The 25,944-nt window shown below is 62.1% G+C and overlaps 1 protein-coding gene across 1 annotated transcript; it reads right to left on the bottom strand.

Moving 5' to 3' along the window:
• Positions 1-196: 196 nt before the first annotated feature.
• TCF7L1 (transcription factor 7 like 1) lies at positions 197-21,891 on the bottom strand. The gene is made up of 13 exons (XM_074807988.1): positions 21,618-21,891; positions 21,478-21,537; position 20,682; positions 20,457-20,587; positions 5,648-5,731; positions 4,725-4,857; positions 4,092-4,194; positions 3,729-3,812; positions 3,142-3,285; positions 2,895-3,054; positions 2,272-2,379; positions 1,427-1,487; positions 197-1,353 (listed from the first exon to the last, which is right to left on the bottom strand). The coding sequence occupies exons 1-13, from the start codon at positions 21,819-21,821 to the stop codon at positions 893-895; spliced, it is 1,734 nt and encodes a 577-aa protein (XP_074664089.1). The 5' UTR covers positions 21,822-21,891; the 3' UTR covers positions 197-892.
• Between the last annotated feature and the right edge of the window lie 4,053 nt (positions 21,892-25,944).

The raw sequence follows: 25,944 nt of genomic DNA, 5'->3' as shown, positions 1-25,944 counted from the left end.
TGCCTGTCGATGGAGGTGTCTGGGTGATGCTCTCAGGCTGGGGCCGTGCCTGGCCCTGTGCCCCGCTCTGGGGCCGGACCAGAGCCCCATCCCGAGATGCTTCCCGGGGGCAAAGCGACGCTCAAGCACTGGCGGGGGAAGGTGGCGACGGGCACGGAGCGAGCGCTTCCCCCACTGACCACGCTCACGCAGCAAGTTGCAGCTGTAGTTTTATTTCTTTTTGTGAAAAATAACAGGGTTTCCAGGGGAAAAAACCCCCACCCAGGGCTCAGCCCTGGATCCTGCCCACCCCAGCACGACCGCGGGAAGGAGCAGGGCCGACGGTGCAGCATCCTCAGGGCAGGATCCGGCTCCTTGCCGGGACGGAGCGAGGGCAATCCCTGTGGCTGGGAGCAGAGCCGCAGGACGGGAGGACTTGGGAGCATCCGGAGGCACCGGGTCGGTAGCCAACGTTTCTGCTCTTGCCTCCGGGACGGAGCACTGGCCCCAGCTCAACGCCCACCACGCTCGGTGCCGGCATGCCCGTGCGTGGGAGCACCGGGCCATCGGCAGCGCCGGGCCCTGTGGCAGCGCCGGGCGCTCGGCCCACAGCCACGGTCAGCTCGCAGGAGATTTCCATCGTCGGCAGCTTGTGGAGGGTTTATTTTCCTTTTTTTTTTTTTTTTTCCTTTTTTTCCTTTTTTTTAATAAAAACGGTCTTTAGGTCAACTGCTGGCAGCAGCTCTGAGCAGAAAGCCCCTTCCTCCAGAGTCTGCTTAAAAAAGAGTTCAGAAAGGGTCAAATATTGACCAATAATGGTTTTGGCTGCATTTGAATCTTGATTGTGGCTTCTGCAATGTACAGCAGGGCGGGGACGGACGGGACGGGACGAGGGGGGGGACGAGTTTTTCCCTTAGTCAGCAGGTTTGGTGACCAGGGAAAGGGGCTGCGTTTGCAGCACGGCCAGGGCAGCCTGCGGGGAGGGGATGGCGGCCGCGAAGGACGGAGGCGAGGCCAGGAGAGCCGTGGAGGGCACCGAGGTGAAGGGGATGGGTCTGGAGAGGAGCGAGGGCGGGCTGCCGAGGCTGGAGGAGGAGGAGGAAGAGGAGGAAGAAGAAGAAGAAGCAGCTTTGCCCGAGAGGAAGGCGGCCGAATGCACGGCGAGCTGAGCCCTGGCCTCCGGTTTGGTGGTGAGCGAGAGGGGCTGAGCCTGTTCCGAGTGGGTGGCGGCCGGCGCGGCCGGGGATGCCAGGGCGGCCGACGGCGTGGCGGGCGAATCCAGCATGCTGCCGTGGGAGGACGCGGGGCTGTCGCAGGGTTTCTCGGCCGGCAGGTACTGCACGCACGGCTTCTTGCTCTTGGATGCCAGGGAGCCTGGGAACAACGGAGGATGGTGTGAGCGGCTGGAAGCTGGAGGAGGGAGGAGGCTGGCGGGGGGGATACTCACTCTCCGTGTCGTGGCTTTGCTGCTGGGCCAGCTTCTCTCGCTTTCTCTTCTTTTTCTTGCCCTGGAAAATATTATCAAGTCCTTATCACAGAATCCTTCAGGCTGGAAAAGCCCCTCGGGATCATCGAGTCCAACCCTCAGCCCGACTCTACAAAGTTCTCCCCTACCCCACATCCCCCCACAGCTCATCCAAACGGCCCTTAAACACCCCCAGGGGTGGGGACTCCACCCCCTCCCTGGGCAGCCTATTCCACTCTCTCACCACTCTGGCGGGGAAACATTTTTCCCTCCTGTCCAGTCTGACCCTCCCCTGTTGCAGTTTAAAGCCGTTCCCTCTCGTTCTGTCACTAATTCCCTGGGAGCAGAGACCAGCACCAACCTCTCCACAACGTCCTTTCAGGGAGCTGCAGAGAGTGATGAGGTCTCCCCTCCCCTTCTCCTCCTCACACTGAACAGCCCCAGCTCCTTCAGTCGCTCCTCACAGGATTTATTCTCCAGGCCCTTCCCCACCTCGTTGCCCTCCTCTGCCCTCGCTCCAGCCCCTCGAGATCTCTCTCATGTGACTTTCTGCCACCAGAAAGCCCTTGGGGGCTGCTTGACAGATGAGAAATGGTGCTGATGGTGCCCCAGAGCAGCTCACGGGGCTGCAGGAGCCACTGATGGGGCAGAGCATCCCCAGGGACTCAGCGCCATCACCCCCAGCACCCCTAACACCGACAGCACAGCCAGCACCCTCCCACCAGCCAAACCCCTGGGAGAGGAGCCATCCGGGAACCCGGCACAGGAGGGGAGGCCTCCTCCCGGCCGCTCCCCGCCGCCGCAGGGCTCGGGGGGGCCACACTTACGTAGTTGTCCCGCGCCGACCACGTCGGGTAGAGCTGCGAGTGCAGCTGCCGCTCTTTCCGTGCGAGCTCGTAGTACTTCGCCTGCTCCTCCCGCGACAGCGAGTGCCACTGCAGGGGGAGAAGAGACCACGCTGCAAACTCCAGAGCCACGCTGGAAACCTCAGAGCCACACTGCCAGTCCCAAAGCCACGCTGCAAACCCCAAAGCCATGTTGGAAACTTCAAAGCCAGGCTGCAAACCTCAAATCCACGCTGGAAACCTCAAAGCCATGTTTGAAAACCTCAAAGCCAGGCTGGAAACCTCAAAGACACACTTGGAAACCCCAAAGCCAGGCTGCAAATCCCAAAGCCACGCTGGAAACCTCAAAGCCACGCTGGAAACCTCAAAGCCACGCTGCTGGTCCCAAGGACACACTGTCCTGGGGCTGCAGAGCTCCTAGCCCACCCCATCCCCTTCCCACCCAGGTCCCCACCATCTCCCTGGGACCTCCAGGGCTGGTGATGCCCTGGGCCAAGGGGCCAAACCATGGGGAGAGGTGGCGTAAAGGGGGCTGAAAGCCATTTTAAGGTCACAAACGGGGCAGCACGTGGGTGTGAAGCTGATGCCAAGGGAAGTGTCCGTACCCGCCTGCCCAGGATCTGGTTGATGGCAGCACTCTCCTTCAGCGTGCACTCGGCCACCACCTTGGCCCTCATCTCCTTCATGTACAACATGAAGGCGTTGAGAGGCTTCTTGATGTGGGGTTTCTTCTCCTCCTCCTTCTTGACAGTGACGGGGGATTTCCTGCAGCGAGCGGGACAGCGGGTCAGGACCTGCCCTGCGCCACACAGGGCACCCAGGGGATGAGCTCCTGTCCCGCCCCCCACTCACGAGTTGCCTCCGGGGCTGATGCTGGGCTGGGTGGGTTCCTGCTTCACGATGGGCGAGACAATGGTTGGGTGTGGGATGCCCGAGGGGTGCAGCCCGTGGGTGGGTGGCGGGACCATGTGTGGGGAGAAACGGCTGGACATCAAACTGCAGCGGAAGAAGTGAGAGGGGAGGACTCATCAGCTCCCCAGGGGCACCAACAGCCCCCAGTTTCCACCCCAAACCCTCCTGAGAACCTCCTGGGTTAAGAGACCACCAGTCTTACTCCAGCTGGGGGTCCGGTTTTACACTGGATCCTGCCCCAGCTTGTGCAGGATGGTAACATGGACCCAACTTAAGCGATGCCCTGAGTCCACGGGACGTCACTTTTCCCCCACCCATGGGGACCACCCAGCACCCTCCTGGGGCTGTTTTTGACTGAGGAGGCCATCGCAACCTCCTGGGTTGTGCACATGCAGGTCTCCCCGGGAGCACCCACTGCTGACGCTGCTGCGGGGCCGAGTCCCGCATCGTCCTCAGGGAAGTGGTCAAAAACCCGCTGCCAGCTCCGGGACACCCGGGAATGGTCCCTTGTCCCTGCCGAGACCCACCTGGACATGGAGGCGTTCATGGCGAGGGCGGGGTAGGGGTGCCGAAAGCCGCCGGGAGGGATGGAGTACACGGGCTGGCCTTGCCTGCAAACGCACAATCTTTAGTAGAAAAAATATCCCTCCCCAGTTCATGGGGGCCCTTGGACTGGTCTCTGGCTGATCTCTATCCTGATGATTCCCAAAATTTCCAGCAGTGGGGAGCTCGTCCCTTCCCAACCCCCCCGGGAGCTCTTGGCATCCCACTGAGCTTGCAGGGGAAAAGTGGGTAAAGTGGGAAGAGGAAGAGGGTCTCGGGGGGACGGGGGGCTCACAGGACACGGAGGTGGGTGTGAGCCCCCAGCCCAGGGTCAAGCCCATCCTTACTGCGGCACGAGCCAGCCCAGCGGGTGCGGGATCTGGCCCACGGCTCCTGGCGACAGCGGGTAGTAGGGGGGCAGCTCGGACGGGTGCGGCGGCCGCGGGATTCCTGCCGGGGGGGGGGGGTGGAAGTGGTGTTAAACACGGACATGGCGGCCTCTGAAGCACCCTGTTGGCCTCCACGCACCTTGTCTGCCTCCCATCTTCATCCGAGTACCCTCCCTTTGGGCACCCCGTCTTCCTCCAAGCACCTCACTTCCCTCTGAGCACCTATTTCCCTCCCAGCACCCCATTTCCCTCCCAGCACCCCATTTCCCTCCGAGCACCCCATCTCCCTCCCAGCACCCATCTGCACACCTGGAGCACAGGGAGAGGATGCTGAGAGAACCATAATGGAGACTGGGGGGATCCCCACGCACCCCAACCAAACCTGCGACCAGGCAAGGACCCAACCCCGGCCACCGGCTCCGTCCCCTTCCCACCCCCCAGGGACCGGCCTTGAAAACCACCTGGGAAGCAGCGGGACCATCCGGCAGAGAGGACCCTGTTCCCAGCATGGCCCCAATACTGTCACAGTCCCTTTGCTCACCCAAACGTGTCCCATCTCGGCCGATGTCATCCCCCCCACCTCATGCTCACCCGTCTTTGGGTCAATCTCTGGTGAGAGGTGGCCGGGTGGCGAGCCCGGCGAGAAGTGGTCGTTGCTGTAGGTGATGAGCGGCGTCAGCGGGTGCATGTGATGGGCGTGTTGCACCACCGGGACCTTGTTGGACTGTGGGGCAGCGAGGGAAGAGCATGTGGGAGAGCGAAACAACAGCCACCCCCCCCTAAAGAACCCCCTCATGGGCATCGTAGCAACTATCTTGCCCAGGTGGCCAAGAAAGCCAACGGCATCCTGGCTTGTATCAGCACTAGTGTGACCAGCAGAAGCAGGGAGGTGACAGTCCCCCTGTGCTCTGCACTGGTGAGGCCACACCTGGAGGGTTGTGTCCAGTTTTGGGCACCTCAATGCGAGAGAGATCTCGAGGGGCTGGAGCGAGGGCAGAGGAGGGCAACGAGGTGGGGAAGGGCCTGGAGAATAAATCCTGTGAGGAGCGACTGAAGGAGCTGGGACTGTTCAGTGTGAGGAGGAGAAGGGGAGGGGAGACTCATCACTCTCTGCAGCTCCCTGAAAGGACGTTGTGGAGAGGTTGGTGCTGGTCTCTGCTCCCAGGGGATTAGTGACAGAACGAGAGGGAACGGCTTTAAACTGCAACAGGGGAGGGTCAGACTGGACAGGAGGGAAAAATGTTTCCCCGCCAGAGTGGTCAGAGAGTGGAATAGGCTGCCCAGGGAGGGGGTGGAGTCCCCACCCCTGGGGGTGTTTAAGGGCCGTTTGGATGAGCTGTGGGGGGATGTGGGGTAGGGGAGAACTTTGTAGAGTCGGGCTGAGGGTTGGACTCGATGATCCCGAGGGGCTTTTCCAACCTGAAGGATTCTGGGATTCTGAACATCATGGGGGGGCCAAAGTGGGGTTTTCCCCTGGGCAACCCCTCCCCGTGGTGGGATTCAGCTGCTCTTACCAAGTGCGCGGGCGAGGGCGAGCGGCTGTCCTTCAGCGTGGCACCAGCGGGCACGTCCAGCAGCGGCCACTTCATCTGCAGGTACTGCAGGAGAGCTGGGCTGATGCCCTCCGCCAGCCCCGAAACACCCCCCCAGCCCCAAAACACCCCCCAGCCCTGGCTGCACACTCAGCCGGGGACACCCCAACCCATGGAGGACATCCTGGGCTGGTGGCAAAGGGGTTTTGGGGGCACATGGGGCTGTTTTCAGCCCTGTGCACCCCTATGGGCCCCATAAAAGGTTCCAAGCCCCAAATCCTAAATCCCAAATGATGCAAATCCCAAACCTCTGCCCCAAATGTTGCTAACCCCCCCAATCCCAAACCCCATATCTCTACCCCAAATGGTGCTGTCTTGCCAGGAAGCCCCAAGCCCCCACATCCCCTCCCCGCAATTCCCCACCCGCCTGCACCGATACCAGCTCATCCTACCCCAAAAAAGAGACTTTTTGGGACACAGCATCACACAAGCCTGGGGGGCTCAGCCCCAGGATGGCCTTTGTGCTGGGGGGTGCCCTCCCTGTCCCCAGTCGCGGGGGCACTGGCACCAACCCCAAATTGCCGGGGTGCAAGAAACCAGCCCCGTATCGCAAGGAGGGGGCGGGGGAAGGCAAATATGGGGCTTTTGGGGTTTTTTTCCCCTCTCCCTGGGTTAAACCTTGCTGCGACACAAGGGTTTGTCTCCCTGGCACTGGACGTAAGCAGCCCCCGAAAGAAAGGTGCTTTGTGTTGTGTTTTTCGGCGGAGGGGGGCCGGAGGCATTTCCCGGCAGACGGCGGGAGGGAGGCGCGTCCCGCGAGATGCCGGGGCTGGGGAATGTGGCCTGGACGGGCCGCAGCTGCGTGCAGGAATTTCCCCGCCGTACAAACCTTCCTGATCCGAAGCAGCTGGAAGGAAAACCCAGCGAGGAGCTGTGGGGAGCGTTAACTCTTCCACGGCTGGACAGACGCATCCTCGCCTGCGTTGCCTCCTGCAGCCCCCCCAAATGTCCTGTATCCCCCCCCCACATCGCCTCCTGATTTCCCCCAGTCTCCAGCACCCCTTCCAGCATCTCCAGTACCCCCCTGCATTCCCTCCTGCACCCCCCATCCCCTCCTGCATCTCCAGCACACCCCCGGCATCATTCTGCATCTCCTGCATCTCCACCTGCACCTCCAGTATCTCCCATCTACCTCCAGTATCCCTCCTACATCTCCAGTATCCACACTCCATCCCCAGTACCCTCCCTCCATCTCCAGTATCCTCCCCCCATCCCCAGTATCCTCCCCCCATCTCCAGTATCCTCCCCCCATCCCCAGTATCCTCCCTCCATCCCCAGTATCCTCCCCCCATCTCCAGTACCCTCCCCCCATCTCCAGTATCCTCCCCCCATCTCCAGTATCCCCCCCATCCCCAGTATCCTCCCTCCATCCCCAGTATCCTCCCCCCATCTCCAGTATCCTCCCCCCATCTCCAGTACCCTCCCCCCATCTCCAGTATCCTCCCCCCATCTCCAGTATCCCCCCCATCCCCAGTATCCTCCCCCCATCCCCAGTATCCCCCCCATCCCCAGTATCCTCCCCCCATCCCCAGTATCCTCCCCCCATCTCCAGTATCCCCCCCATCCCCAGTATCCTCCCCCCATCCCCAGTATCCTCCCCCCATCTCCAGTACCCTCCCCCCTTCTCCAGTATCCCCCCCATCCCCAGTATCCCCCCCCCATCTCCAGTATCCTCCCCCCATCTCCAGTACCCTCCCCCCTTCTCCAGTATCCCCCCCATCCCCAGTATCCTCCCTCCATCCCCAGTATCCCCCTTAAATCTCCAGTATCCCCTCCTGCACCTCCAGTACACCCCCCCATCCCCAGTATCGTCCCTCTACTCCAGTACCACCATCTCTCCACCCCCAGTACACCCCCCCTCCATCTCCAGCACTTCTCCCAGCATCCCCCCAGCACCCCCCATCCCAGCCAGCACCCGCACACACCCCACACCTCTGCGCAAGCCACAAACCGCCCAACACATCCCAGCAAAGACACGACGCCGCGTACTGGGACGCACTGGGAGCCACGGGGACAATCCCGCTGCCAAACTGGGGCCACCCCACGCCCATGGCACCGCCGCAGGGAACCCCCCCGCCCGCAGCGTGGTCCCAACGAGGAGGATTTCCCACGGCCCGGCCGTTCCCGCAGCTGCTGGTGCAGGGGATCCTCCCCAAAACCTGCTTCACCGCCTCAGATTTTAGAGATTTTTGGGGAGATTTTTGGCACTGCCAGATCCACGGGTGCCGGGGACCCGTAAGCAGCCGCAGCCCTCGGCTGCTCCTCGGAAGGCCGGTCGCGGAGGAGGCAGGGAGCCAGGGCGCCGCGCGCGCGCTCGGAGCACGCTTGGTATGCGAGCGGCCCCGTGACCCGCGCGGGCTCGCGCCGTGACCTGCCGTGCACCCTGCGCCCCCCGCTACAGGAGGAGCCGCTTTCCTGAAGCTCTGGGCTTTGATGCGTCCTCCAAATCTGGGTGATCAAAGCTGCCGGGCTGCGGCGGGGAAGCCCCGGGCTCTGGCTGCCGTACAACTCCGGGCTGCTTCCAAGGAGCCGAGCGCTGCTGCTGCCGCTGCCCCACGTGCCACCGAAATGCAGCGTCGCGTGGATGGGGAGAGGGCTTGGGCGAGAGATGCTCCTGGGGTGGGCTGTGGCAGCATCTGCGTCTGGGGGGGACGCCTGAGGTGCCCCAACATCCCCATGGCCATGCCAGGGTGACATACAAGGTGCCCAAATGTCCCCGTGGCTATGCCGGTGTGAGGTACAAGGTGCCCAAACGTCCCCGTGGCTGCACCAGGGTGACATACAAAGTGCCCCAATGTCCCCGTGGCCATGCCGGGATGAGGTACAAGGTGCCCCAAAGTCCCTGTGGCTGTGCTGGGGCGACGTATAAGGTGCCCCAACATCCCCGTGGCTGTGCCAGGGTGACATACAAGGTGCCCAAACGTCCCCGTGGCTATGCCAGGGCAACAAGGTGCCCCAACGTCCCCGTGGCCATGCCAGGGTGACATACAAGGTGCCCAAATGTCCCCATGGCTATGCCAGGATGACAAGGTGTCCCAACGTCCCCGTGGCCATGCCGGTGTGAGGTACAAGGTGCCCAAACGTCCCCGTGGCTGCGCCAGGGTGACATACAAGGTGCCCCAATGTCCCCGTGGCCGTGCTGGGGCGACGTATAAGGTGCCTCAACGTCCCTGTGGCCATGCCAGGGTGACATACAAGGTGCCCAAACGTCCCCATGGCCATGCCAGGATGACAAGGTGTCCCAACATCCTCGTGGCCATGCCAGTGTGAGGTACAAGGTGCCCCAACGTCCCCGTGGCCGTGCCAGGATGAGGTACAAGGTGCCCCAAAATCCCTGTGGCCGTGCTAGGGCGACGTATAAGGTGCCCCAACGTCCCCGTGGCTGTGCCAGGGTGACATACAAGGTGCCCAAACATCCCCGTGGCTATGCCAGGGCAACAAGGTGCCCCAACGTCCCCGTGGCTGTGCCAGGATGAGGTACAAGGTGCCCCAACGTCCCCGTGGCTGTGCCGGGATGAGGTACAAGGTGCCCCAACGTCCCCGTGGCCATGCCAGTGTGAGGTACAAGGTGCCCCAACGTCCCCGTGGCTGTGCCAGGATGAGGTACAAGGTGCCCCAACTTCTCCGTGGCCGTGCCAGGATGAGGTACAAGGTGCCCCAACGTCCCCATGGCCGTGCTGGGATAAGGTACAAGGTGCCCCAACATCCCCGTGGCCATGCTGGGATGAGGTACAAGGTACCCCAACATTCCCATGGCCGTGCCAGGGTGATGCAGGGGATGCCCCAACGTCCCCATGGCTGCACTGGGACAACAAACAAGGTGCTCCAACGTCCCCACAGCCATCCCACGGTGACACGTTATGGTGCCCTTGAGCATCCCCACAGCTGTACTGGGGCCACGCACGAGATGTCCCAACATCTCCGTGACGGTGCATGCTACTCCCTGGGCATCCCCACGGCTGCGCTTGGGTGACACGAGATGTCCCGACACCCCCACGACTACACCCAGGGTGACATGAGGTGCCCAGAGCATCCCTGCAGCCACACCAGGGTGCCACACGGGACACCCCAAGATCCCCACGGCTGGGCCAGTCCAAGACACGAGATGCCCCGAGCATCCCCGCAGCCCCGCTGGGACGACGCGCGTGGTCGCCCGGCAGCCCCGGGGCCGTGCTGGGGTGAGGCAGGAGATGCCCCCCGCGTCCCCAACGGGCGCCTTCGGCTCCGCCTCAGCGTCCCCTGCCCGCTGCCCCCATCACAAAGGGGGCTTTCTCGTCTATTCTGTAAGCGGAGAAGCCGCTGGGGGACGGCGGCTGGGGAAAGGCCGGGTATATAAAAGGCTGCTTCTCATTTTGAAGCCGTTTCAGGAGGCCGGGGAGGGGAGAGGAAGGGGGGGACCCTTTCAAAATATACAAAGAGGGGGGGAGCTGGCGAACGGTTCAGTGGTAATGTGGAAAAATGAAGGGCCCCCCCCCCTCCCGCCTTCCCCTTGGCCCCTGCCTGGACACAGCTCCCACTGTACCACCACGTGCGGGAACCGCGCGCGAGCGGCAGATTGGAGCTATTTAAAAAAAAAAAAAAGAAGAAAATAGTTGAAAATCGGTCACATTCCAGAGAGATTAGAGCAAGTTCTGGTTCCTCGTTACCAGCCACCCCACAATTAAAAGCAGGGAGTTAACCCCTTCCCTGCCAGAGCTGTAGGACCACAATGAAGTCTCCTGTCTGTCTGTCTGTCCCCTCCCCGGGGAGGGGGGAGCCCCCACCAGCGGCCACCCCGTGGCCCCAGCGGCCGGAGGAAGGGGTGGTGGTGGCGGCGTGCCGGGAGCCAGCGTGCCGAGGGGGAGGGGGGGTCGTGCCGCACGGCAGCGGCGGCAGCATTTCGCCTCCGCGCTCGGGGAGGAGGCGCAAACGCCGTGGGATCCCCTAATGCCCAATTAGGGGCTTTAATGAGCGGATTTCCTCTTCTCTCCTGCGCGCGCGATCCCAGCCGAGACATTTTCCCGGGGAAGGGGGAAAAGCGCTGCTGGAAGAGGCCTGGCCGGGCAGCAGGGCTGGCGCTGTGTGTCCCAGTCGTCGCGGGCCTGGCATTACGTGTCCCATTGTTGCATGTCGTGGTGTGCACGTCCCAGCGTTGTGTGTCCGGCATCGCGTGTCCCAGGATTGCATGTCCCGGTGTTGCATGTCCCAGCGTCGCGTGTTTCGGCATCTCATGGCCCCGGATTGCACATCCTGGCGTCTCACGTTCCAGGATTGCACATCCTGGCATCGTGTGTCTTGGTGTTGTGTGTCGTGGTGTTGCATATCCCAGCGTTGTGTGTCTTGGTGTTGTGTGTCGCGGTGTTGCATATCCCAGCGTTGTGTGTCTTGGTGTTGTGTGTCATGGTGTTGCATATCCCAGCGTTGTGTGTCGCGGTGTTGTGTGTCGTGGTGTTGCATATCCCAGCGTTGTGTGTCTTGGTGTTGTGTGTCGCAGTGTTGCACACCCCAGCGCTGCATATCCCGGCGTTGTGTGTCTTGACGTCACATGTCAAAGCATCTCAAGTCCTGCTGTTCCACTGGCATCACGCGTCCCGGTGTTGCATGTCCTGGCATTGCATCTCCCGTTGTGTATCCCGGTGTTGCTCATCCCGGTGTCCCATCTCCAGGCACCGCCCGTCCTCCCAACATTGCACATCCCAGAGTTGTGCATCCCAACGTTGCACATCCTGATGTTGCGCATCCCAACATCCCGACATTGCGCCTCCCAACGTTGCACACCCCAACATCCCACCGTTGCGCATCCCAACGTTGCACACCCCAACATCCCAACATGGCACACCCCAATGTTGAGCATCCCAACGTTGTGCATCCCAACATCCCAACATTGCGCATCCCAACATCCCAATGTGGCACACCCCAACGTTGCACACCCCAACGTTGCACACCCCAACATCCCAACGTTGCGCATCCCAACATTGAGCATCCCAACATCCCAACGTTGAGCATCCCAACGTTGCGCATCCCAACATCCCAACGTTGAGCATCCCAACGTTGCACACCCCAACACCCCAACGTTGAGCATCCCAACGTTGCGCATCCCGACATCCCAACGTTGAGCATCCCAACGTTGCACACCCCAACACCCCAACGTTGAGCATCCCAACGTTGCGGCATCCCAACATCCCAACGTTGAGCATCCCAACATCCCAACGTGGCACACCCCAACGTTGAGCATCCCAACGTTGCACCACCCCAACACCCCAACGTTGCACATCCCAACGTTGCACACCCCAACGTTGCACACCCCAACATCCCAACATTGCACACCTCCAACGTTGCACACTCCAACATCCCAACGTTGCACATCCCAGCATTGAGCATCCCAACATCCCAACGTTGCACACCCCAACGTTGCACATCCCAGACGTGGCACACCCCAACGTTGCACATCCCAACGTTGCACACCCCCAACGTTGCGCATCCCAACATCCAACGTGGCACACCCCAACGTTGCACACCCCATCGTCCCGCCGTTGCGCGTCCCACCGAGGTGGCGCAGGCTCACAGCAGGCTCCTCTCCGCTGGGCCTGGCGCCCACCAGCCTCTCATTTTAGGAGAGAAAAGGTCCGTTTGGGACCCGAGTTGCCATTTTCCTGGGTAAAACCCCACCACGGGCCGCCGCGGGGGGAAAAGCCTCCGCGCTGGCTTTTCCCTTTGCCTGCGCGTGCTCCAGCCCGGAGCCGACCCCGCAGGAACCACCGGCCGCGGAGAACATCCAGGAATGCGGCACCTGGGCCGCTTCACCCCCATCCCAACCCCCCCGGGCGAGCTGGAGAGCAGCTGGGGAAGCATCTCGCTGGCACATCCCCCGCGTCCGTCCCTCCCGCCCCACCTCCATCCCCGGGAGCCGCCGGGGGACGGTGACCCCAAATCCCGCGTCCCCGTGCCATCGCCTTTTCCAGGCGGAATTCCCGGGGCTTTGCAAGCCTCTGGGCTTGGCGAGCCTGAACACGGCCCCGCCGCAGCCCCCGCCGACCCCCCCCAGCCCTCCTCGCTCCCAGCCTGTTTACACAGCTGCGGGATAAACTGACAGCTCGCCCTTCCCCTCCCGCCTCCGCTCCGGCCCTTTTTCCCCAAAATACATCCCAAAACCTTGCAGGGGGAGAAGGGAAAGGCCAAGCATGAGGCGGAAAATTGAGTTTTGTGGGATGATTAATGAGCCCCCAAAAATCTTTGTCTGGGGGGTTGATGCTCCAGTCCCATCGCATCCCAAGATCCTGGCGCTGAGCAGCATCCCTGTCTCGTTTGGGCTAAAACCAGCCAAATTTTGCTTCTGACAGCTCAGGGGGTCAAAGAGAGATGCGATATTTGAAAGAAATGGGTTTTCTAGGCTTGATGTGTCGTCTGATTGATAAAACTCTGAGTCTGGGAGCAAAAAAGCTGGAAGTCCCACAAATCTTCCCAGCGGGAGGTGCCTGGGCTGCGAACCTGGGATGCTGTGGGGGAGGTTTGGTGGAAAGTGGGATGTGGGAGGGGGGCTGCAGGTGGTGTAGCCCCAAAGTGGGGGGGGAAGGGGGGGAAGGGGGGAGAAAGGGGGGGGAAAAGAGGGGAAAAGGGGGAGAAAAGGGGGGGAAAAGGGGGGGAAAAGGGGGGGAAAAGGGGGGGAAGGAGGGAGAAAGGGGGGAAAAGGGGGGGAAAGGGGGGGAAGGAGGGGGGAAAAGGGGGGGAAGGAGGGGGGAAAAGGGGGGGAAAAGGGGGGGAAAGAGGGGGGGAAAGAGGGGGGGAGGGGGGAGAGGGGGGGGAAGATGGGGGGAGAGGGGGGGAAAAGGGAGGGGAAAGGGGGGGAAAGGGGGGGAAAGGGGGGAAAGGGGGGAAGGGGGGAAAGGGGGGAAGGGGGGAAGGGGGGGAAACGGGGAGAAACGGGGGAAAGAGGGGGGAAGGGGGGGGGGAAGGGGAGAGCAAAAAGGGGGGGGAAAAGGGCAAGAAAGGGGGGAAATGGGTGAAAAAGAGGGGGGAAGGGGGAGGAAGAGGGCAAAAAGCTCCTTCCGGAAGGCAGCCACGGGCCGTGGAAAGCGCGGGGGCAAGGCCAGGAGCCGCGGGGACTTTCGTCCCCTTGGAGCTGGAAGTGACGGCAGGGAAGGGGCCGGAGAGCCACGGGCAGGGGGGACCCAGCTTCTCGCCTTCCTGTGCCGGGTGTCGGGTGTCCCTGGCGCTCCAATAAATCACCTTCGTGTCAAAGAAAAGGGGGGGGGAACTGAAGAGCATCCCAGCCCCGCGGGAGCCGCCGCGTTCCGCTTCCCTGGGGATAATTAGGGAGGGAGAAATCCCAATTACAGCTGGGATTTACAGCCCCAGAAACAAGCCGTAAATCCTTCCCCCCCCCCCCCCGCCTCGCTCCCCTCCGAGCTGCTTCCCAGCCAAATAATCTCCTCCAGATGTTGGCCACAAATGCTGGGCTGGCGGTTTCCAGCGGGGACGAGACATTTTGGGGGGTCTCCTACGTCCCCGCATCCCACCAGGGAGAACCCCAAAAATTCCTGGTGGGGTTATTTCTTTTCCCCTTGGGGTTTTTTAAAGGGCTGCAAAGGGGCAATACGGGGTGGGGGGGGGTGATGCTGCGTCTCGGGTGGTCCCCACAGCTCGCGTTGTCCCCCCCTGGCATTTCTAGGGTGACCCAGCTCAGGCAAAGGCCATCCCAGGTGGGGACACCGATTTGGGGGTGCAACGGGCGCAGCACTGGGTGTTTAAAACCCCTGGATGAAGGATGCTTGACCATTCCCGTGATGCAACCCAAACCCATCAGCACGCGGACCCCGGCACAAACCGGGTGGGAAATGGAGACAACACCGGGACGGGAAACCAGAAAGAGTGGCTGGGAGCTGAAAAATAAGCCCCAAAAAACCCCATTTGGGATGAGCTCAGAGAGGTGGCGCTTAAAGCCGACCTCATCTCGAGCCACAGATCCCCGCGTTGCTGCACCAGGGGCGCCGGCTGGCATCTGCTGAACAGCTTGGCCCCGGCCGTGGCACCCCGAACAGCTTGGCCTCACCCATGGGCACCCCACGCATCCCTCACTATGGGCTCCCTGCGCATCCTTCACCATGGGTGCCCCGCGCATCCCTCACCCATGGGTGCCCCGAGCATCCCTCACCATGGGTGCCCCGAGCATCCCTCACCCATGGGCGCCCCGCGCATCCTTCACCATGGGTGCCCCGAGCATCCCTCACCCATGGGCGCCCCGCGCATCCCTCACCATGGGCGCCCCGCGCATCCCTCACCATGGGCTCCCTGCGCATCCTTCACCATGGGTGCCCCGAGCATCCCTCACCCATGGGCGCCCCGCGCATCCTTCACCATGGGTGCCCCGAGCATCCCTCACCCATGGGCGCCCCGCGCATCCCTCACCCATGGGCGCCCCGCGCATCCCTCACCCATGGGCGCCCCGAGCATCCCTCACCATGGGTGCCCTGCACATCCCTCACCCATGGGTGCCCCGAGCATCCCTCACCCATGGGCGCCCTGAGCATCCCTCACCCATGGGCGCCCCGCGCATCCCTCACCCATGGGTACCCCGCGCATCCCTCATGCGTGCACCCAGCCACGGAGCAAGACAAGATCGGCGCAAGCCGGGACCCCCGACGGCCAGCGGTTCCCTCCCCGCTCCCCAAACCTGGCGGCAACAAGTTTTCCGCGCTTGCCCCGAGGCTTTTGTCTGCAGCTTTCAGCTCCCGTCCATCACGCTCAATGGCTCCATTCATCCCGCATTCAGGCGGCGGCTGCATCCGCGCCGGGGGAATCCAGCGGGTGCAAAGGGCTCATCCCCGCCCCGGCAAAAAAAAAAAAATCCCACCGCTCCGAAGCCCCCCCAGAGCATCCCTGGGGATACGACACGCCCTGTCCAGTCAGGGAAGGGGTTTTTAAGGGACTTTCGCACGTGTTAAATGTTTAAGATCCCATCCAAGGTGTGGGGATGATGGAAAAAGTCACTCGAAGCTACACTGATGTGGAAATTTGGGGTGAAGAGGGTCCTGTCACTGCACCACCGGACACAAACCCCATGATTTTGGGGGCTGACACCTCTGGAGATGCATCTCTGCATCCCGCCGGGTGACATCGCGCCCAGGCTGGGAGGAGCACTGAGGGGGTCCTGTACCCCCCGGCAGCACCCACGGGACACCGGCTCAGCCGGCGTCAGAGCCCGCTGACCTCCCCTGCCCCCTGCCCCGGCTCCGGGCGGGATTCCCACGGCTCAGGGATTCCCGGGGTGCACGCACAGGGTCACATCGCTGCCAAAAACCACCCCAAAAAAGAAGCAAGCCGTGAAGCCGCACACCACCATCACCCCTTCCTCCTCCTCCTCCTCCTCCTCCTCCTCGGAGTACTTTCACCCAGCCCATCACACTCCAAACCACCCCCTCTCCCCCCAAAACACCCTCAAACCCCAATACGAGCACGGAGAGACGGGACACGGCGCAAGCTCTATACCCCCCCCCCCCGCGTTTAACCCTCCTCTTCCTCCGGCCGGGATGCGCCGGGCGCTTCTCTCTGGGTTCCTCTTTCCCCCGCTCCCGCCAGCGACTTCAAGGAAGAAAAACTAATGAAAAGCAGCTGCTCAGAATACCAGAAAGATGATGAATGCGCGTTAAGTCCCCTTAACAAAACCAGGTCTTATGAGAGTCGCCCCGAGCACTTACTTCATTGCTTTAATTTGGGAATCGTGTTGGAAAAGGGAGGGAGGAGGGAGAAGTTGGGGGGGTTAGTGGAAACCTCCTGTAGGTCTCATTTAGCCCAAAAAAAAAAAAAAAAAAAAATCCAGGGTAATTAGCCGAATAGCATAATTAAGGAGGAGACATAAAGGGCCCATTGTGTGCAAAGGCTCAACAGGCAGGAGCACCTCGGAGCGGGGAAACTGAGGCACGGGAAGGGTTCGCTGCCGGGAGGGATGTGCTCGGCCCGGCAGCTGCACGGGGCGACGTGAAGAAGCCAAAAAGTGCGAAAAACCCTTTTTTTTTTTTTTTTTTTCCTTAATATTTTCCAGGTGGAGAAGGAAGCCTGCGCTGCCAGGGGGGGGAAATCCCAACTAAACCAGCAAATCCCAAGGAGGTGCCCGGAGCTCGGCTGGGGAAGGACGAACCACGGCGGTTAGAGGATGCCGAGCGCTGAGCGAGCCCCCGCAGCCGAAAAAAGTCCCCCCCCCCATCCCAACACCTCCATCCCACATCCCAAGGAGCGTGCGCCAAAACCCTCCCCACTCAGCCAGAGCTGCCGCCGGAGCCTCCGGCAAGACCCGCCGGTTTTTCGGAGCAACCCTCTTTCTTGCCAAAAATCTGTATTTTAATCATTTTTCTTGGCAGCCGCGTGTTTAAGAGGATATATTTTCTTTTGCAGACAGATATGCCTCTGTATTGCAGCCCGCGTGGGGATCGCGAGCTCATCTCAGGAACGGGGGAAAAAAAGCCGAAACAAGTCCAGGTTATGTTTTTTTTTTTTTTTTCTCATTTATTTTGGGACCGCAACCCGCCAATGTGCATTAATTACAGCGGCGTGCATCGCTGCGTGGCGCGGGGAGCTGTTTGGGTGCCTCGGCTGAATTTCCACGCCTGAGGAAGGTTTGGGTTTATTTAAATACTCACCTCCAGACTTGAATTCCTGGGGTTAAACTGTTTTTTTTTTTTGGGGGGGGGAGGAAATAATGACAACCCCTGCAAGGTTTTTTTTATCCGCCAACGCGTGGTCTCGCCTTCGCCTCCCCGGCGGTGCCGTGCCTGGTTTGGGGATGCTGAGCGGCTGATTTCCCTCCCTCCCCCTCCCTGAGCTGGGGAGCGGAGGAGGATCCTGGGGTGCAATTTTGCCCCGATACGGATCCAGCTTTTTCTGAGCTTGGGATAAAAGGCGCCGGCTCCAAATGATCCCGACGGGATGGATCCAGCGTGGCAGCAACACGGGTTTGATTCCATCCAGCTCGTGGTGCTGGTGCGTGCCCAGAGCTTTTCCTTTCCGTCCCACCTTGGGTATCTTCATGTTTTGGGGAATCGCAGCTCCGATGATCCCAGGGAGCCAAACCCAGCCTGAGGGGTCCCCAATTCCCATTCTTGGTGCAACCGTGAGGAAAGCCAGGCTAAAACACTGCTTCTGAACAGCAATGCCACCCTCACACCCTGCCAAATTCCTCCCCTGGCTTCGAGGAGCCAGAAAAAATACCACCCCGGCCAGGAATCGCCAGAAAAATGATACTAAAGGGGACACCCCAAATTTCAGGGTCCCGTTTGGAAACAACACGGGTGATATCGGAGCAAAGTGAATTCATAAAGGGCACGAGCAGCCTGTCGCTTCGGTGCCCCTCGGCTTTGCACGGCGATGGAGGCGGTTCGCCTGCTTTGGGGCGTGCAAAGGCCTCACGTTTCCAGATTTTTAAATGTTTTCCAGATTTCTAAATATTTTGGAGCGGAGGTGCGAGAACACCGGCTTGCCTGCCTGTTACTCCAAAAAAAAATCCTCCAGTGGTTCCACCGCTGCTGGACATCCACGGACACGTCCATCCCCAGCGTCTTTGCCCACCCAGCTGCCTCCTCAGAGCATCTCCCAGGCACAGAAATTATTTGGGTTTTGGGGTTTTTTTTCCCCCCAGATCTTCCTTTTTCACGCGGCAGAGTCACACAGTTCAGTCGGCAGCGCCCCGGCTGCACGACGGCGAGGATGCCACAGCCACCAGGATGGCCGGATCCTGCGGATCAGCTCGTTTCCCCCCGATGGATGGGGGGAAAAAAAAAGGAGACAGGAAAAAAAAAAAGCTCCCAGGGCTGCTCGGTGGCCTCCTGCCTCTACCACCTCTGCGCTTCACGTGTTGGGTCTTGCCTCGAAGCCTCCCGGGATGAAGGCGGGCGGCGGATTTGTCGGTGCAGGGCTCGGTGCCCTCGGGTGATGCTGGGCCCGGCCGGACCCGCTCCGGGATCGCTGGTGTGATGCTGTCCCGGATCCAGGGGATCCCTGTGCCGCCGCTCCGGTGGGAGCTCGTGGAAAGTGGGGGGGGGGTTTGCTGACCGGCGCAGAGCTCAGACGCTTTCATTGCACGAGTGGAATATGGCGAGGCCTCACCCTGCCCCGGGCGGCGCAGCAAAATTCGGCTCCGAGAGCCCTCGCGTTCGCATCGAGACACGATGTGCACCCGCAAAAATCCTCCCAGCACCCCACGTTTGCCCCCACCGCGATGCCCTCGCTTGCTCGGCGCCCCCGGCTCAGCTCTGCACAGAAACATCCCAATCCGGCAGGATTCGGCCCCAATCCGGGGTTTTCCCATCCCCACTCATCCCTCCAGCCCTTCTCCAAGCTCAACATCAGCCCCGGGTCCAAAACCAGGATGCAACATCAGCTCCTTTCCCAGCCCCTCTTAATTAATCCCCCATTCTGGGATTCATTAAATCATCATTAGTGGCTGTTTTCTACCAATCCCAACCCCAGTCCCTTTTAATTATTCCTTATTCCTCGCCGGTATTTGGGATCGTGGCCAGTTGTGCATCATCTCCAAAATGTAGTAATACCAAAAGTGACAAATTGGGAATATAACCTTTATCCAGCACCCGGCTGCCGGCCAAACACGGGGATATTTATGTAATCCAGCAGCCGGGCCGGGGCCCCCCGCCCTCCCCGGGCTGGGATTCGCGCTCGACAACCATTCAAACCAGTTGCTTCAATAAAGCAAAACCTCCAAAATATAGAAAACTCTCCCCGCGACGCTGCTAGAACGCAGGATCCCGGCCGGTGAGCCCGCACCGGGGATTTTAAGCCATTTTAGTTGAAGCAACTTTTGCCATCCTATATATATTCCATATGGTAACACGGCTTCCTATAGAGCCCGGGAAATAACGGGCTTAAAGCCATCAGGTGTCACCACCGCGGCTCTGGAGAGAGAGAAAACACCCAGAAAAACGGAGAAATAACCCCCAGAAAAACGGAGAAATAACCCCCAGAAAAACGGAGAAATAACCCCCAGAAAAACGGAGAAATAACACCCAGAAAACGGAGAAATAACACCCAGAAAATGGAGAAATAACACCCAGAAAACGGAGAAATAACCCCAAAAAATAACCCCAGAAGAACCCGCGCGTGGCGCGACGCTCCAGCCCGGGATGCGGCGGGTCCCACGGCCGGGCACCGCATCCCTGCCGAGGGGGGGGGGGGGCCAGCCCCCCCAGGACGCCCCCAGGGTTACCGGGAGGGGAAACTGAGGCAGGTACGGGTGCGTACGGAGCAGGTTGTGTTTATAACACCAGTTTGTATTTCTGGCCCAGGTTGGTGTTTGGGAGGGTTTGGGTGCAGACCGGACGCTGGTGAGGTTGGGGGGGTCAATCCCGCTGTCCTTGGCGCCCCCCCCGCCCCCTCCATCTACCGCTCACTCAATTTGCTTAATCAGTTTTCTCGCCGCCAGGGAGGGACAGACAATGTCAGCCCATTAAGAGCTTTAAAAGTCGAAGGGAGCCCTTTTAAATGAGAAAAGCGGCGCAGTCAGGGTCAGGTTTCGGGGCCGGTGCCCGGAGTGAGACCCCCCCAAACCTCCCCCCCCCCACCCCGGGGTGCATCCCCCTTGGAAGGGGCAAAGTGAACCAAAAATAAGGGAATAAACCCAATTTCTTCCTCTTTTTTTTTTTTAGCACCAAGCAGTTGCCTTCCTTCGGGACGGGGTTTGGCCCAAACCGAAGTGGGGTCTGAGCATCCCAAAAAGGGGTCTCGGGGGGGGGGGCCGGGGGTCACTTACGGTGCGGGCGCCGCCGGGGGAGAGGGCTCCGTTGGCGAGGTAGGGGCTGCCCAGCTCGGGGAGCATCAGGAAGGGGTAACCGGGGTACGGGGGGCCCTTAAAAAACCCCCCATCTTGCTGTCGTCTGACCACTGGGGAGAGAAGAAAGGGGGGGGTCAGGAGACGGTGGGGAGGGGGGGGATACACCCACGGAGGGGGGGGGGGGGGTGTTCCCATGGGTAGGACCCTCTGGGGGTGCCCAAGTCCCTTGGGGGGGGGGTCCTCGGTTCTTCTGGGGCGTCCCAACTGCTGGGAAGGGGGGGGGGGGCGCGGTCCCCGCGGGAGGGGGGGTCCCAGCGGCCGTTCCTCCGGGGGGGTGTCCCAGTTGCAGAGGCGTGGGGGGGGGTGGGGGTGTCATGGGTCTGACCCCCCCACTTGTGGGGGGCGCGGGTAGCTCCCTCTGGGGGTGCCCAAGTCCCTGGTTCTTCTGGGGGAGGGTCCCGGCTGCGGGGGGGGGCGCGGTCGCCGCGGGAGGGGGGTCCCGGTTGCAGGGGGGGGAGGGGGCTGGGCTGGCAGAAGGGGGGGTCCTGGGACTGGTCGCCCCCCGGCAGGGGGATCCTGGCTGCATGGGGGGTCCCGAGGGGCGGTTCCTCCGAGGCGGAGCGGGGCGGGGGGGGGGTCCCGGTGCTGGTCAGTCCCGGAAAGGCCCCAGCTGCGGGGGGGGGGTCCCGAGCCCGGTTCCTCCGGGGAGGGGGAGGGGGGGGTGGGCACTGGTCCATCCATGGGGAAGCGCCCGGGGGCCGGTTACCGAGCGGGGGGGCGGGACCTGGGGCCGGTAGGGGCCAGACTCACCGCGGGGGGGAGGTCGGGACCGGTTCCTCCGTGGGGGGAGGACACGGGGGGGGGGGGTCCCGCCCGCAGCCGGGGGCGGAAACAAAGAAGTTGCGAAGTGTCGGATGGTCCCGAGGGGATGCGGCGGGGACCGGGAGCGGGGAGGGGACCGGGAGGGGGGGGGACAGGGAGCGGGGAGCGGAGCCGGTACCTTCTGCAAATAGTCCCGCGGCTTCTGGAAACTTTCCCGGGGCTGCGGGGGCCGCTCCGCCTGCGGGGAGAGGGCGGTGAGCGGGGCCGGGCGGGGGTCGCCTCCCCCCCCGCCACCCCTCCGCCACCCCCCGGGCTCACCTCGGAGTCGGAGCCGGTGCCGGTGCCGGTGCCGGTGCCGCGGTTCTCGGTCTCGCTGACCAGGGAGGACTTGAGCTCGTCCAGGTCCCCGTGGGCCGAGCCGCGCCCCGCGCCCTTGTCCTGCTCCTCGCCCTCGTCCTGGAAGGCGATGAGCTCGTCGGGGGCCCCCAGGTCGTCCCCCCCCGCCGGTTCCAGCTGCGGCATGGTGGGGGTCCGGCCCCGCCGCCCGCTCCGGCACCGCCGGGCCCCCGCCGCCGCCGCCGCCGCCGCCCGGGAGGGTCGGGAATGCGCGGGGCGGCGGGGGGAGGAGGAGCCCGGCTGCAAACCGACACCGCGGGGCAGGGCAGGGCGCTCGCACCGCCCCACCGCCCGCCACCGGCTCCGCCGACCGGCCCGGCCCGGCCCCGCTCCGAGCGGATCGAGCCCCTGCCCACGGGGCGACAACCGACGGCGTGTCCCCGCCACGTCCCGGCGCGTCCGGGGCCCCCATCCCACCCACGGTCTCCCCATCCCATCTGTGTTCCCCCCATCCCGTCCAGGGTCTCCCTGTCCCATCCGGGTCCCCCCATCCCATCCAGGGTCCCCCCCCATCCTGCGCAGGGCCCCCATCCCACCCACGGTCTCCCCATCCCATCTGTGTTCCCCCCATCCCGTCCAGGGTCTCCCTGTCCCATCCGGGTCCCCCCATCCCATCCAGGGTCCCCCCCCATCCTGCGCAGGTCCCCCCATCCTGTCCAGGGTCTTCCTGTCCCATCCTGGTTCCCCCCATCCCGTCCAGGGTCCCCTCATCCCACCCATGGTCTCCCCATCCCATTCAGGGTCTCCCCATCCCATCTGTGATCCCCCCACCCCATCCCACCCCACCCCATCCCATCCCATCCCATCCCAGGGTCCCCATCCCACCCACAGTCTCCTCAGCCCATCCAGGGTCTCCCCATCCCATCTGTGTTCCCTCCATCCTGCCCAGGGTCCCCCCATTTCATCCAGGGTTCCTCTACCCCACCCAGGGTGCCCCATCTGAGGTTCTCCCAGCACACCCAGGGTGCCCCCTCCCATCTGGGTGTCCCCAACCTATCTGGGCCCCCCCCATCCCATCCAGGACACCCCATCCCATCTGGGTACCCCCATCCTGCTTAAGTTCTCCCTTCCCTGCCCATTCAGGTGCCCCCACCCTATCTGGGTGCCACAGTCCCACCCAAGGTGCCCCCACCCTACCAGGGTGTCCCTGTCCTGCTGGGGTGCCCTTATCCCATTTGGGTGCCTCCGTGTAGCAGGAGAACCCTCATCCCACCCAGGGTGACCCTGTCCCTCCAGGGTGGCCCTGTCCCTCCAGGGTGGCCCTGTCCCACTGAGGTGGCCCCATCCTACCCGTGCCCCCCACCATACCTGCCCCCAGTCTGCCCAGGTGGCCCCATCCCACCAGGGTCTCCCCGTCACCCACACCAGCGGGATGCTCAGAGAGGGGTCCCCATCCCACCCCACACCAGGAGCAGGGTGCCAGGGTCCCACCACGGTGCCCGTGCAGCTCTGAGCCAACCTGGAGGACAGACCCACTGGAAAACCCTTTTCCCCTCTTTTTTTCTTGCAGGGTGGGCTCCTTCCCCTGTGGTGGGGACACACGGGTGGGACGGGTGCTCACCCTGCTGCCCACCACCCAAGAGGCTGCCGGGATGGCACCAAATGGGGCTTCATCCAGCATCTCCGAGCAATTGGCTTCATCCCACCCCATCACCCACAGCCTGACCGCAAACCCCACTCTTGGGCTGGACTTGCCACCTCCCCGTTTCACCAGACACCGGGGACAGACCCTGAATCTTTGGTCCCTGGGGGGGCCACAAGCCTCTCCCCACCCCTCCCCGCCAGGCTGGGAGCCCCTCACTCCGCTCCACAAAGGTTCTTCAGTTGCTTTGCCTGAAATACTTCATGAAAAGGCTTTTGTAACATCCAAATAACTGGTGACCCCGGTCCCCCCTGCCCAAGTTTCTCAAGGAGCAGCTGCAGGGTATCGTGCTGGCCGGCCCTTCCCAGCTCCCAGTCCTCCAGATGTTTTATTACCCTGCTTTTAATTAATGTTTCCATCCATGTGCTGAATGGGGAGGTCCCATCTGCCCCTTCCCGGGCAGCTCCTTGCTCTGTGTTTAGGGGTAGATGAGGCGGGGAGAGCCCTCCCGTGCGGGGTCGGATGTGTCCGGGGGGACTGCGCAAGCCCCAGGCTGATAAAAAATATAAATAATCACTTAAAGCGTTATTATCCCCGACTTTCTTCTGGCTGGAAGATAAATAATGTGCAGCACGAATCCACGAAGAAGCGAGATGGTGGCTGGTTCCTGGTGTGGGACATGTGGAGGGTGACTGTTCCACACAGCCCAACACTCGCCAGGTGACCCCCAGCTTTGCAGGACCCCAAATAAAAACACAGGAGCTGGCAGCACTGCGGTTTTGGGTCTTTCCCAATGTTTTTTGAATGTCCTACAAACCCAGGAGAGCCTCTACGATGGGTTTGAAGGTTGCCATCAGAAAGCAACTGGTGCTCTGGAAGCAAAGCCTCATTGCGAGTCATTTCCCAAGATGTTTCAGAGACAGTCCCTCCCCACGGGAACATCCTGGCTGGGCAGGTGGGATGGGAGGTCCATGAGATGAAGGTGATGGTGGGACAGGAAGTCCATGAGATGAAGATGATGGTGGGATGGGAGGTCCATGAGATGAAGATGATGGTGGGATGGGAGGTGCATGAGATGAAGATGATGGTGGGACGGGAGGTCCATGAGATGAAGATGATGGTGGGATGGGAGGTCCATGAGATGAAAATGATGGTGGGATGGGAGGTCCATGAGATGAAGATGATGGTGGGATGGGAGGTCCATGAGATTAAAGTGATGGTAGGATGGGAGGTCCATGAGATGAAAATGATGGTGGGATGGGAGGTCCATGAGATGAAGATCATGGTGGGATGGGAGGTCCATGAGATGAAGATGATGGTGGGATGGGAGGTGCATGAGATGAAGATCATGGTGGGACAGGAGGTCCATGAGGTGAAGATGATGGTGGGATGGGAGGTGCCTGAGAGGAGGGGATGATGCTGGGACAGGAGGTCCGTGAGATAAAGATGATGGTGGGACCAGACGTCCATGAGATGAAGGAGATGGTGGCGAGATGGGAGATCCATGAGGCAGAGAGAGAAGATGATGACAGGATGGGAGGTGCATGAGATGGAGGAGACGATGGCAGGGCCGGGCCCTTCAAAACCATCTCACGCAATGTTTTGCCGCTGCGCGGCCCAGACTAAGAAGCAATTACGGGCGCTGACGTGTGCCCTTAGGTCAGATCCCATCGCCCGGCCTTTGCCCCGGCACGTCCTGGTGTTAAAAGCTGCTGGATCCCGTCAGCGGTGTCCCGAGGGTGCTGGGAGGCTGGGGATGGAGAAGGGAGCGGAGGTGGGGAGACCCCCGGGTGGTTCGTGGGAAAAAGGAGTCTCTGGAGTGGGGGACAGCGGGGGACAGCGGGGGACAGCGGGGAGGAGCTGGGGGGGGATCGCTGCCACAGATGGAATGGTCGGAAATGAGTCTGGTCAGCGAGGTGCTGCAGCTGGGGGGTGTCAGGTGGGACCATCGGACACCCCAGGACCTTCAGCCACCCCCAGGGGCCTCGGCTGCTCCAGGACCTTGGGCAACCCAGGACCCTCAGCCACCCATGGCCCTTGGTAGCCCCAGGACCCTCAGCTACCCCAGGGCTCTCCTACAGTCACCCCAGGACCCACAGCCACCCTGAGACCCTCGGCCACCCTGGGACCCTTGGACATCCCAGGGCCCTCAGACACCCTGGGACCTTCAGCCACCCCAGGGCCCTTGGTAGCCCCAGAACCTACAGTCACCCAGGACCCTCAGCCACCCTGAGAGAGAGACCCCTGGCCACCCCAGGACCCTTGGCCACCCCATCCCACCTCCACGCCCCCCCCTCCCCGCCCAGACTCCCTTTTCCCCTGGTAGCTGGCGACATGGGGGGACACCCCCCCCCTCCACCCCCTCCCCAGTCAAAGCCCCCAAAGAGGCAAATCCCAGCACAACACCGGCCCTGGGGACAAACGGGGGGGGGGTGTCCCTCCCGGGGAGGCCGGTGGCGGCTCACAGGTGGGTTTTTTTCCCCCCGTTACACCCCAAAGGTGGCGGGACGGGGATGAAAAGAGGATTGATTTTTGGAGGAGACACCCCAAAAATCCCCTGAGCACCCCACTGCCCGTCCGGGCGGCACAGGGCTGTGGGCAGAGGCTGGCGGCTGGCTCGGGGCTGGGCTCCGGGGGAGGGGGGGTGGGTTTCTTTTGGGGGGGGGT

Source organism: Strix aluco, chromosome 28 (genome assembly GCF_031877795.1).
Source record: "Strix aluco isolate bStrAlu1 chromosome 28, bStrAlu1.hap1, whole genome shotgun sequence".
NCBI classification, from domain to species: domain Eukaryota; kingdom Metazoa; phylum Chordata; class Aves; order Strigiformes; family Strigidae; genus Strix; species Strix aluco.
Note: the sequence above shows the minus strand (reverse complement) of the source record. Positions and strands in the feature narration are given on the sequence as shown.